Source organism: Falco cherrug, chromosome 10, assembly GCF_023634085.1.
Source record: "Falco cherrug isolate bFalChe1 chromosome 10, bFalChe1.pri, whole genome shotgun sequence".
In the NCBI taxonomy this organism is placed as follows: Eukaryota; Metazoa; Chordata; class Aves; order Falconiformes; family Falconidae; genus Falco; species Falco cherrug.
In genome coordinates, this window is record NC_073706.1 from 23,752,733 (window position 1) to 23,766,385 (window position 13,653).

Consider the following 13,653-nt stretch of genomic DNA (forward strand, 5'->3'; position numbering starts at 1 on the left):
TGCTGATTTATGACTGTAGGAGTGGCAACATTGCACATACGCACTCAATTATTTAATCTTTTCAATACTTTGAAATAAATACTGGGTTTACTCCTTTGCAGTATGACTGCCGTTGTTTCTGGTGTGTGTGTGCACGTACATTACTCACATATTTATTTGAATAAACTGTCATTGCAACATTCGCAACCATATAACTCTTAGTCCAGTGAGACAACTCCATTGACATGATCCACAGTCTCCACACACTGAATGAAGTATTTTAACAGTCATAGTAACAAGCATTTATCCCATGTGAGTAGTTATTTTCTCTGCACTTTGTTTGTTCTATGCCTTTACAGCTGTCTTTTTCATGTTCTTTCTTTCTATTTAGACATGTCTCGTAATTGCAAACAGATACACTATGCAATTATTTGCACTATACTGCCATAATTTTACTCTTTAGCTGGACAAAACTGGACCATGCTTTTTAGGATATCTATATACATGGCAGACATAATTCCTTTCCTTTCATTTTAAGATAAGTATTTCTTCTGTCTAACCTGTACCAAAACCTTTTACATCATTTCTACAGATCTAGCCTGCATTGCAAACAACAGATCAGTTTGACAGAACAACGCTTGTCTTCATTTCTTCCCTTCAATAGTAACTTTAACTCTGTCATCGTAGTCAAAGGTTAAATGTAGTCCATGTCACTCAGATTTTGTTCTCCCCACCAAACATCAACCTCTGAGTAATCCAAGTAAATATAATTCTGTTTGTCATATTCACTGAAGAAGGTACAAATGTAGAGTGGGGAAAATAATGCCCCGAGTCATTTATCAGATAGAATTTATATTTGGACAGAGTAGTTTCACCCCAAGGTAGTTAAATTTGGGAATTCTTTTGTATCGATGCTAAAGTATCATTGCAATCCTAGCCAAATTTTGCTCTGTTACAATGTTTCCATTCTTGACCAAACTTACACAAGGCAGAACTTTATCTGAGTGCAATTTGTCTGTATTATTTCTAAGAAAGGAAGTGTAATATCTTTCCAGGAAAACCATAGGCTGATCATTTAGTTACAAAGTAGAAGAGCAGATATTCTGCTGCTGGACCCTGCTTGTTGTGTATTAGTGTATCTTGTGATTTTCCCTTTCCTTTCCAAAACATTGTTTGCACAGTAATGCCTGTAAGATAACAGCTGCCAGGTCATCTGGGGGAAAATGAAAGCGTATAGATAACAGGTGAGAATATAATCTGAAGCAAACATTATGACGAGGAGTGGGATGGTGTCATGTCAGTCATAGGAATGCCGTCGGATGGGCACCCTGCGTTGTCTTCTTCAGCCTTGTCTGCTGTGCTGGTTTTGTCATCTGATGTACATGCAAAACTTGGGTCATATGGTCCAAGTGAGTTGTCCAAGTGGAGAACTGAAAGGATAGTGTAATTATTATTTTTTATCTATTGCTTAAGAGATTCTTATCCCCATACACTGGGTACCTCACAGTTTAGTTCAGCAGTCCCTTGCAGCTGAGCCTGGTTAACCTCTTCCTTACGTGGAGGGAGCAAAAGGTGAAGGGCATGATTCATGACCTTCTGAAGAGAGCATGCGTCCTCCCAGCAATGCCCGTTCAGCACTTCATGGGTGGTTGGCTTCCAAAGCTAGCTCATAGTCTGACGTTCTGGCAGCTTTCAGCTCTTGCATTTAAGCCAGAAAAGGCGTATTGCCAGAGTTTTATTTTGATTTGATTTTATATGAGAAAAAAAAGTGTGTTTAGCCTCTCAGTGTTTGTTTAAACATTTAAAAATAAAGTCCAGGAACATGATATAAATGTTTGGAGACTGTGAGATTACGCTTTAATACAAGTTTATACATATTCATGGAGAAGACAAAAGCAATCCTCTTTTTAAACCTCTTTAAAATATTTTAACTCCTAAAAACAGATACAACTTCATCCCTCATTTTGTAATTGAAGCTGGATGAGTAAGTAGTTTAGCCTTTTTCGGTTAATCAAAGTTTCCAAAAGCTTTTGAGATACAGTTTTGAACTCACCCAGAATTCTTTGAACAGGTTCACTGATACTAGATGTGATATTTCCTGATATTTCAGAGGTTACAAAAATAACTTGCAAGGAGGAGACAGGGAGTTAAGAGGAATATTGGTTAAGCTAAAATTTTAAAATAATAAAGTACTGTCAGTTGAAACCTAGCTTGACTGAAGTCAATGATACAATTACTAATAACTCTATAAAACCAGACTATTTAAGCAGTTCTGTGCAGAAATAAAAAATGTTCTTATGCAAAACACTTGTGCTATTCCTTACCTGGGTCATTCCTTGTATCATCGTAAAGACGTCTGTGGGAAAATGATTCAGACCTTTTCTTACCATATATAAAATACCCAATCAGACCAATTAATATTGATACCAAAATGGCTCCTGCAGTGACACCAACTATTATTCTTTCTGTGTAGTTTTTGTCTAGTAGAGAAAGAAAGAAAGAGACAATTGAATGAAAATAATAAGTCTGTAAGTCCAGATACTTCACTCTTGATTTGGAGCAGTCGAGGGCTTTGTGGAGTGGGACTTTCCACCAAGGATCTGAAACACTGTGCAGACTATGACTAAACCAGCCTCTCTGCATAAACTTTCTGCCATTGTAAAAGAAAAGAGACATCTCCATCCTTGACTTTCAAGGGAATAAAGGAGGTTTTAAAAAGAAAGGCTACATGAGTTTTTAGTCAAATGAAAAGGTTCCAGGTTTAATTACAAAATCAACCACTATCCTTTTGTTTAAAGAAATAAACAGCAATCACTCTTTGAATGCAATTATTTGTATTTAAGCCAGCAGTTAAAATTGCAGCCTCTGAATTTCAAGTGATTGTTAGAGTACCAATTTTTGAGTATGCAAGGTAAGAAATCCAGTAATGCTTTCTGCACTTACTCAGTTAGGAGAATAACTGCATTCCTCCAAGATTTTCCTCTGATTTTGTAAGACTTTTCTTCAAAGTATTCTGTTTTTCTTGGAACTAAACTTGCCTCTCCCACCCTGCTTCCTTTTCAGTCACATTATCTAAAAATTGGGTACGTTGTAATTATTAGAACTATGATAAGAAACATCAGAGTCTGGTGCTCCTTTAGTTCTTAGTACAAACTGTACTCTACTGGATGTGATGGATAAGCCTTTCAGTCCTGTGTTAACAGCTTGAAAGCTAATTAATGCAAAAAATTACTGTGTCTTCTAATCTTTCCTTTTGTTTTCCTGAAGACCTGATTCAGAGCAGCAGGATAGAAAAGTGCCGTGACGGTTTTATGTTCCATTGTTTTCCCACGCATCCTCAGCTTGATAATTAAATGTACAATGATTAATTCCTTTGGAAGTATTTATAAGAAGTCATCTTCGGTCACAAAAGTTTCTGAACTTAAATAAGTTAATGTGTTACATGTTTAAATGTTTTTTCTACACAACTCCAGTGTGAATGGACAGTACCTGTCATTAGGTTCCCCCACTCTTGGAAGTGTTAAACAAGTAAAGAGTAGATAATTATATTTTTTTTAATTTTTTTTGGGGGGTGGGGGCTGAGTGTTAGTTTTATTCTGTACTCGGTCACCTATTAATTCACACATCCTATCAAGCCTCCTGTTCAATGAAGAAAACATTTTTTTATTATTTAATTCAAATTATTTTATTAAACCAGTTGGACTTTAGTTAGGTATTTACCTGCATTGGCATCTTTTGAATTAGATGATGCAGTAGAAGGGTTGCTGAAATTATGATTCAACTCTGTTGTCTGCTGAATGGGGTTTAAGTTTGGCATAGGACTGTCCTGCATCACTGTGGGTGATGTCAGAGTGATACTGGTGGGGAACAACGTCGTGAGGTTGAGTGAAGAGTTCTCACTGGGGAGCGCCACAGCTGAAGAGGTACTATAGGTGACTCTGGAGTTACTTGGTGTCACTGTGGAAGCAGAAGTAGCTACAGCACTTCGGGTCGCTCCAGAAGAGTCAGTCATTTTTGTAAACATCGCTAAAGATGTTGGACTTCTGTTGAAGTTTGTGGTGGAGTTAGTTATTCCATCTTTTGATACCGTAATGACATTTGAAGATAAAGTGGTGCCATCAGTGGAGTTCAGGGGTGTGCTGTTTTGCCAGCTGCTCATCTCTGTTCTTACTACATTTTCTTTGGTAGTGGTAGTTACTGGTGCAGCATGACTGACAGTAGAAGGATTTGTGGTAGTAGTCATAGGCAGAATAAAAAATCTCTGTGAAGTCGGTTGCACTGTAGACTGACTGTAATCTGTAACTGAGCTGTTGCCATTACTTGTTTTGTTTACTTTTATGCTCTCAGAATTGCTTTTATTCCATTGCAGCCTTACAAGCAGAAAAATGAAAATCATTCCACAGGAGGGTTTCATAGTGTTGACTTCAAAGTCTGGTTTGTAATATACAGAACCTGTAAGAAATTTGCTTTTGTCTATGATTTTATTTTGCAAAACAAAGCTACTCAGTTAAGACCCAAATAAGCTGGTAGCAAAAGTCAGTGTTATACTACAGAAATCTCACTAGTTTACCATGTGTTGATGATGAAAACTTTATGTACCAGGGTGTTAATAACCTCAGGGGTGACCTAAAACAATATTGATGATCAGCAAGAGCTTTTTGCAGAAGAAAAATTCCCTGGTTCTGTACGCAGGCTTCATACTCAGAGAGGAATAATTCAAAACCACTTTGCTATAGAATGAGGTAATGATATGTATTTTGATGGCACGCTTAAGCTAATGTTTTCTGGGCAGGCAGCAACTCCAAGACCATTCTGAAGAGTTATGCTCCCTTATGAAGAAATATAATTATTACAATTAGACCAGAAGGTTGATGGGTAATGTTTTGTGACCCTGAGCAGTGAGCATCATATGAATGCTGCCAGGAGCAAATAAGACAACTAAATCATGGATGATGCTGAATTTGTGTGGAAACTTCCTTTCCTATAGGAAACTGGAAGCTGTATTGTATGTATTCATTTTTCCAACGTTAGATTGAGAAGGATGAGAAAAACTCATCTTGAAGTCAAATGATAGTAACAGCTACGCTGTTCAGTATTATCTGTGGAGTTTTGGCAAGGGTTGTGGGTTTTTTCTACATGAGACAGGTTTAGATCATGCAACTTTTAACTCCCCCATATAACCTCTCATGTGACAGACAGCACGATAAAAAGTACACTGTTACATTTTCAGTTGCTTTAATTAATGCAGTTACGTTAATTAATTAGGTGTCCATGTATGTGGGTACTTTACCATCTAAGAAAGGAGATATACACCTGGAGAAAGTAATTATTTCTTCCATGTTCAGCCTCCCCTCCTACTGCCTTACGCTTTTTCCTATGGGTGTTTTGTTGGGAGGAAGGAGATAAGGGCTGGTTATGTTCTTTTGTTTGGTTGGGGTTTCGGTTTTTCATTTAATTGTGCATTTTCCTCAGGTTAGCTTCTTTGTATGTAACACTGTCAGAGCAATGGAAAGCACTCACAGATGTTGTAGCAATGTTGTATGGGTAGACTATAATTAAATATCCTGTCAAGGTATCTCATTTTGGCCTCGTTCTTATTTCTTTTGTGGTTGGAAGGTGGTACCATTACTTGAAACACATGTGTATTTATAAAACACCATTTAATCTGCTTTTTAACATACATTCCATTTCTCCACACTGCTTATTTCCCAAGTTAAGGTTCGTTATATTGCGGGAAGGACCTATGCTTGGAACATTTTTCTAACTTATTCAGCAAAAAATAAGAGAGAACTGCTTGAGTGTCAGTTAAACTCAAGTGAACCACTTTGACCCCAAACAAGCCAGCCAAAGAAAACCGCTTTGGAGTTCAGTTATCAGCTCCAATTACGTTTACAATTTGAATGATAGGCCTTCAGATGACTATGAAATGCTGTGCAATCTGAATATTAGGTTTTGATTTGTTAGTACTAATAACGGCAAAACAGTGAAGTAGAAACCTGTTGTATTTTACAGTTTTCAAGAACATGCTTTCATTTTAACAGTATTACTGTTTTCATTCAATGGCATGGTCTTTCCTTCTTTTATTAATACTCATATCGGTGAACAAAGTTGGTTTGGTCATATCGCTCATTATCCCTTCACTGTAACTAAACTACACAGGGAAATTATGCTCAATACATTTTAACTGTAATTTTAATTCATGGAGCAGTGTGAAAAGTTTTCACTATCCTTGCTGAAGAAATTCTTTCTAGTTTTCTCTGATCAGTTTATTTGTGTAATCTTCATGGGGGACCATAGAGGAGAAACATCCTTGCTTTGAAAGTTGTGTGCTGTACTTCTCAGGCTGTGATGAACTGCTTCCTGGAAATCCCTTTGTCTGTAATAATTAACTCTTTTTTTTCTAGTGCAGCATTTATGTTCATACAGTTTAGAAAAACGCTGAAGTTCTTCAGAGATACTCATTGCTTTTGGAGCTTAATATGTAAATAGTGCTATTGCAGCACAACAGCAGTGCTATAGATTAGCCAAACATGCAGAAGAGCCCAAACATTAAATTAGTTGGTCAAGTAATTGTTTAAGGAGGCTATAAACAGGTTATTAACAAAAAAAAAAGGTCTTGCTTTTTTATTCACTGATGTTCACGTTACTCAGTACTAGCTCAGTGCAAACTGCTGCAGTAGGCGTAGCCACAAGTGAGTAGAAATGGCATCATTATGGGATTAGGCTGCAGTTCATTTACCTAGATTAGCTCTACCTGTTTTTAACACGAAAAATGAGGTTTTGACATAGGGTGGTTACACCACCGTGTTTTTTCAGTGGAATTTGGACGCTGCATTTGTTTCTGTGCTGCTAGAGTCAAATTTCATCTGAGATCTATGACAGGTGGGTAGGGGAAAAAAAGCCAGCTCCAAAAAGGGGAAGCCTAAAATGCCTCCTTTGGTGTATGGCTTTATGAAGAGATACAGTGGCTCTTATTTGAGGAATTCACCAAGACGTGAATGCAGTTTCCCATAAAAAAGGCCCTCTGATGTGAACCTCATGGGCATACTCGGTATGCGCTGGTTGTGTCTATGCTAGAAAATGTGTAGTCCAGTTGCAAGAGATCTGTAGAGGTGCTGAGGACTTGATACCCACTCTTCTATGTTTGTGGAGGGGTTTACCCTGAACCTGCCACAATCTCTTCCCTTTGACTGAGCACCCCCCAAGAGCTGGCTGTGTTAGGCTACTCCTGGAGCATATCGCGTAGCTTATGCAGAGAAGTACCCAGTAGTGTAAGCCAAAGGGCAACACATGGAGATGATCAGGAGACATTAAAATCACCCTCCTGATGTGGATTAAACTGCTAGTGTTGGTACAGCCACACTGAGGAGGCTGTCATCCTCTATCATACAGACTTCTCAATTTTAATTGAAGCAAATCTAAAAAAGGCTACAAAAATCCTTGTCGTTCTGTTATTAATAAAGATTAAAGTTCCTTTACAGCAGAAAGTATTCAATATGAAGCAACTAGTGTACATAGGTGTACATCTGCACACCTACAGTCTGGGTGAAGCCCTGGTCCCATTCACATCAGCCTCCCCTGGGTCTATGGACTTGGCCGTGAAGATTGCATGGATATTGCATCTGGCTTTGTGTTTGCCTTAACTGCTCAGATTTGTGCTCAATATTTCTGCAACACAGAAAAAAATGTCCTATTAAATTATGATATGGCAATTTTCATATAAATATATATCCAGTGGTATATTAAGTAATTAAAAACACATTTGTGGCATGATAAAGTATTTGCAACATGTATTTCCTGAACACAATCCCACCTGCCAGAGAGAGGTGTAACGTCTGCAAAACCTCTGCAATTGTCAAGAAAATAAGCATTTCCACGTCGTCTTATGGGTGCATAATACAGTCCTCAGAACTATAAATTCAAAGGATATTCTTTTGCATGTAAATAAATAAAACCTTGTACTGTTTCCTTCCCTTACAGCAGTGATTAGAAAGTACTTTATGTAGTAAACGGTGACATGATGAGCAAATTGTTAATGGCACTTCTGTGTTTCTTGTGACCTGGAATAACGTTCATATTTGCAGAGCTGTCACAAAAAGCTTACTATGCTTTTTGAAGCCTCATAAAGTAGATTGGTTTTGCTTTTACATCAGTGATCCAAAAATAGATGGAACAAATATAAAGTGAGATATAGAAATTTATCTTTTAGAATTCAGATAGAAAGAGTAGCAAATGGTGGTCCTAGAAACATGTTGGATTTTTGCTTCTTTGGCTCTTTGGTCTAAAATTTGGCTTGCTCTCTAAGGAAGATACTTCAAATTTAATGAGCAATAAATATTAAATTTTCAAGCTCAAATGTATTTTAATTTTTGGACTGAGAAAACAATTTGTAAGTTTTCAGTGAATTATAAAGAGGAATATAAATAGTATTCCATAAGTAATGTATTTTTTCCCCTCTGTTACTAGCTAGCAAACTGACAAGTTTAAGTGCAATGGCTGAGCTTCCCAAGTCTGTATTTCCAGTTCATTGTCGGTGTAACTCACCCCAGCAGAAGCAGTAACAATGTAGCAATACCTTTTCTTACAGAAATTTTGTGTAAAATAGCATAAACAGAATACTTCCCTTCACCACCCCCACCCCCCAGCATTTAAAATGGGCTCTGAACTGAGGAAGAGAAAATTTGTACTTGCTTGACAAGAAGCATAAACATCCCCTTAAAGAGAAGTATGAATTTTAGTGTAAACACCCGCTAAAGAGAAGTATGAATTTTAGTGAAATACTTTCATTGTTTATGGTTGCTACTTCTCTGCCTTAGTGTTTGAATCACTAAATGGGTGGTTTTCAATTATTTTGTCAGAATACACTCTTAAGCAGAATTTGTCTACAACAGCACCACTTGCTTTCCCAAATGCTGTATAAAAGAACACTGTGATTATTAACCAGATCCACTAATAAGCATTAAAAAAATCCCCTCAAACTTACCTTTGAGCTCTACAAAATATGCAAGAACCTGCTGAAATACTGCTATGGCCCAGAGTGCAATTAGTCTGGTGGGAAGGGACAATAAATGTGGCAGTGTGACACGGGGCAGGAACGCGCTGTACCGGCAGGGCGAGGTGGGGCAGCCCTTGGCTGCGTGCAGCCGCGCGTCTGAGAACACGCCTGACCGACCTCACCGCTGTCATAACCGAGCTCTGTCATTACAGAGTCCACAGAAATTGCAGTGTTTATGGTAAAGTGGCAGTGCTCGTTGCTTAATCTTTCGAAAGTCTTTGAACCGGTATTTCAGAAGGGTGGCTGTTTTCTGTAAACTAGAGGAACTATTGTTCCATGTACCGTGCAAGTATTAATTTAACAAAAGATAGCTGCTTTTTATCACAGAGCTTCCTACGGTACACTTTGTGAGATGAAAACTGGAAAAGCCTGTCTCCTACAAAATAAAGCAGCCAAACGGGTTCTGTTAAGAAAAACATGCTGCTAGAAATGGGTCGGATCCTATCTCCAAGTTCACAGTTGCAGTAATTTAAGACAACAATCTAAATCTAAATTTCCTGAATTGATGAGCTGTCAATAGTTTTTACTTTAGAATACATAACCAGCTAGGGCTCTGAATGTTACAGTTCTTACTCCTCACTTTAGGTTTTGTGTGAACAATACCGGGTTAAGGTAAGAATAAGGAAGTCAAACTTGTTATGTATAACTTAATACGCTGATCTAATCAACCCGTCATTTTTTTTTTTTCTTTAAGTATATATATTCTAGGCTGGTATGTAGTGAAGAGCAACTCAGAAATGTTTCAGCATTGTGTGACTGTTTGAGTGGAATGCCATGATGTTCTTATCTGTTTCCACTTCAAATTGTTAAGTCATCAAGTGCAAATACTATTTCATAACTTATCCTTGAGATAAGTGTTGAGAATACAGCACATACAGGAGGTTTTTATATGGGAATGACTAGCGGTTTGTTCTTGAAAATACTGCAGTGGACAAGTGGAGGGTTTTCTGTGAAATGGATCAAGTTCTACCCTTTCTAATATCCCTTTTGGGGAAGTAAATTATTTCTGTGGCATGAGGCGGGCTGGTCTGAGAGAGGAGGGAGGACAGAGTGATACCGTGGGTTTGGTTTTCTTTGGAATGTATTGTGTGCCACAGTGTGTATCAACAATCTTCCAACTCACATGTGTTGCTCTGCCTGGGTGTACATGCATCTAACAGATTGACCATGCGATCTGAAAACAAATTTGTGTCAAGATTTGGATGCTACGCAGCATTAACCAAATGACAAGTGATATACTGGGATCGGCAGTATACTTTGCACCATCATGCTGTCATTAAGGTGCTACGAAACCTGTCTGATAGTGTTTTTTTTTTAAAGAAAGGTTATTGGAATATAAAGGTTATTGGGATAGATATATATTATTTGAAAATAGCAAGACCTTATACAGGCTGCAGTTCTACTCAGATTGGCAAGGTGCATGCGCTTGTCCCCTTTTAATTTGTTAGCAGTTTCATTCATCCATCAGGAAAAGTAAAAACTGTGTACCTGAGTGAGTGAACACCTCGTGGAAGATGCTCTCTTTGTGACTTGGGTCTTGGCTCGGTGCCGTGCTGCACTATGGAGGCTCCTGGGGCAGGAGAGGAGACCGAGCTGTCAGTCAGCTATAGCCTGTGTTTAATTAAGCTGCAGTTTCCATTCTGAGGAGTGTTTTTATTGCATAAAAACATTTGCTGGAAACAAGCCCTGACTTTTACAGTCACCAACCAGCCCTGCCGGCCAGCTCCCAGCCCCCTGCCCCAGGCCCGCAGCTGCGGGGGGTGGCTGTGACCCACGAGCCAGGTTGGACCTGGTACCATTGGCCTCGGCCCGTGGGCCCATCCTGCCCAGCCCCCCCTGCAGAGCCCCCCGCAGGCCAAGCTCCCCGGCCGGGTGTCACCTGCAGGCTGACGGTTTGGCTATGTTGGTCAACACCCAGCTGGGCATGAGCCGGCACCATGCTTGTGTGGCCAAGGTGGCCAGCAGCCTCCTGGCTGGTAGCCGAACCAGCGTGGCCAGCAGGGCTGGGGCAGTGCCCGTCCCCCTGCGCTGGGCACTGGGGCGGCCGCCCCTCGAGCCCTGGGCTCAGCTCTGGGCCCCTCGTGGCAGAGGAACACAGAGGGGCTGGAGCGTGTCCAGAGCCGGGCAGGGGCTGGGGAAGGGGCTGGGGCACAAGGCTGGGGGGGGACGGCGGGGGGAGCTGGGGGGGTCCAGCCCTGAGAGGAGGGGGCTCGGGGGGACCCGATGGCTCCCTACAGCTGCCTGGCAGGGGCTGCAGCGAGGGGCACGGCACTCACTTCTCCCAAGTAACAGGCGATAGTGTAAGAAAAAAACAGCCTCAAGTTGCGCCGGGGAGGTTTAGATGGGATTTTAGGAACAATGTCTTCACCAAAAGGGTGGTCAAGCACTGCCACAGGCTGCCCAGGGAGGGGGCTGAGTCACCATCCCCGGAGGTGTTTAAAAGACATGTGGATGTGGCACTTGGGGACAGGATTTAGTGGTGGGCTTGGCAGTGTCAGGTTAGTGGTTGGCATCAATGATTTTAAAGGTCTTTCCCAACCCAAATGATTCTATGAGTCTGTGATTTTAGTTCTTCATTCATGCAAGTACTGGCAGCATAAGGGCAGTAAATGTAACTTAAATAAGAACGGAAAGGAACTTTTGGAAGTTTTGGCCAGAACTGCAGTCTTGCAGAGCACTGAATAACAGATCCCTAAATGAGTGGGTCTGTGCCAAAATGCTGGACAAAAGCTGGATGTACACCATATATTATGGAATTTAAAATGCAGAATGGCAATTAGATATATATAAAATGGGAATCAGTGTGCCCGGGGAAGAGCAAGGGAGGCACCAGATAAAGTTTTCTGTAGCAAAGCAGAGGCTGGTATGTGACTCTCTCTAAAGTGTAAATTATCCAGAATTCTTAAATGGCAGGATTAGGCAGAAAGAAATTCTGCCAGGCTCAAAGCAATGTTAAAACATGAATATTCTCATCTTGATGTTCAAATGGTTGGATTAGTCATCTATTGTACATCTTGGTTTTCTGCAGAAGTAATTGATAAAAGTCAAAGCTTAGCATTTTCAGAGCTGGGAGATGAGGGTGAGAGATGAATCAGCCAGGAGCGCCTAGCAACTAGGGCTGGTGGGGCTTGAGCGCATGGAGAGCAACCAGAGACAGGTGGCATTAGTGGTGTGAGAGAGTAAAATAAAGGCAAGCCAGGAAGGATCCTGCCTTTCTGCAGAACTGGACCAATACTTGAATTTCAAAATTCTGATGGGTTTTTTTGGGGTGTTTTTTTATAGTCATTTAGACTAGAAGTTTACACCGCAGAGAAGTTTTATGGATTATTTTTTCCCCACATGCTTTGTATTTATATCCTTCTAGTTTTTAATGCTATTTTCTCAGTAGCCTTTTAGCACAGCAAAATTATGATGAATGCTGTTCAACTGTGGTAAAGAGTATTGCAGCGTTTTTTAAGGGCCCAGGTGGGTCTGGAAAAAGTGCTTTAGTTGGGAGGTATAGTTAATGATTAGGCCTCACCTGCTTCACCTAGATGGATGATTTTCCTGATCATTCCAGTATCAAATGCTTTGTGTACATAAGTAACATAAAAGACATAATTTATTAGTATTCATATTATAGTAAACTATTATTCATGCTATATCAGAGCCTGAAAACTCTTAACTTAGAGATGGATCTTAATTTAAAGAGTAAGCAAGTTATCCCAAATCTTAGAGGACAGACAGAATGAAATATATTGCATTATAAGATTAGTGTATGTTCAATTGAGGACACCATTTGTCCACAGTCTAGTATTACTTCTAGGCCACGACTGCCTCATTTTATTACCACAGCTTCGGTGGATATTTACACAGGCTAAAATATTTCCTTGCCCAAAGGAGCTGCGTGTACTTCGATAGCCCACCCTTCCTCGTTCTTTTCTGCAGTAATGGCACTGGGGGGAAAAAGCCACTAATTCAGTTGTTCGGTTTCACTTTCTCCAAGTCGGGTATTTTAATTCAGGGGGATTTAAAATTCAGAATTTTATTCCTGATAACTGAGACGCTTCCTTAATTTCTGTTACCTTTGAGTGTTCCAATTTTAACAGTGTTTATCCTGAAGTTACTTATAGTTTTCAGATTCCATGGGGAAGACAGCCAGAAAGTGGCTGGTGACAGCTGTCATGCTACATGTTGCTGATTTCCTTGAGATCTGCATGGCCTGTTCTCTGTATTTTCCATAATAAAAATGCAATTGATGATTTCCACAGCTACAGTCTTTCTAGAGTTTTGGAAGAGGCGTAGAGCTGTGTTAACCTATGACTGGGACCTCATAGACTGGGAAGATGAAGAGGTAAGACCAAATGGAAGTAAACCTGTAAATCTTGCTATCAGCATGATTTAAGTGTAAATATCAATGCATATTTTACACCAGTAATCTGAATTTGTCATTCAGATATTTGTATTTATAACACTAGTTGCCGAGTAAGGAAGTATATTTGAGACTATGCAAGGATACTTTACCTTCTGTATCTAGCATTATAATTAAAAATGTAATTCAACATTTATTAAAAGTATCCATTGAAAAAACAAGTGGAAATACTGCCAATACAGAGGACAGGAGCTATGACTGATGTCAG

At 39.7% G+C, this 13,653-nt stretch overlaps 1 protein-coding gene across 3 annotated transcripts in view; it reads left to right on the forward strand.

The window, feature by feature from the left end:
• The window catches only part of ANO3 (anoctamin 3), a 207,008-nt gene that overhangs the window by 172,785 nt on the left and 20,570 nt on the right, over positions 1-13,653 (forward strand). For all 3 annotated transcript variants that reach the window (XM_055722906.1, XM_055722907.1, XM_055722908.1), the window contains one exon: positions 13,285-13,367. In XM_055722906.1, the coding sequence (XP_055578881.1) occupies positions 13,285-13,367 (83 nt within the window). The remainder of the gene's footprint in view (positions 1-13,284; positions 13,368-13,653) is intronic.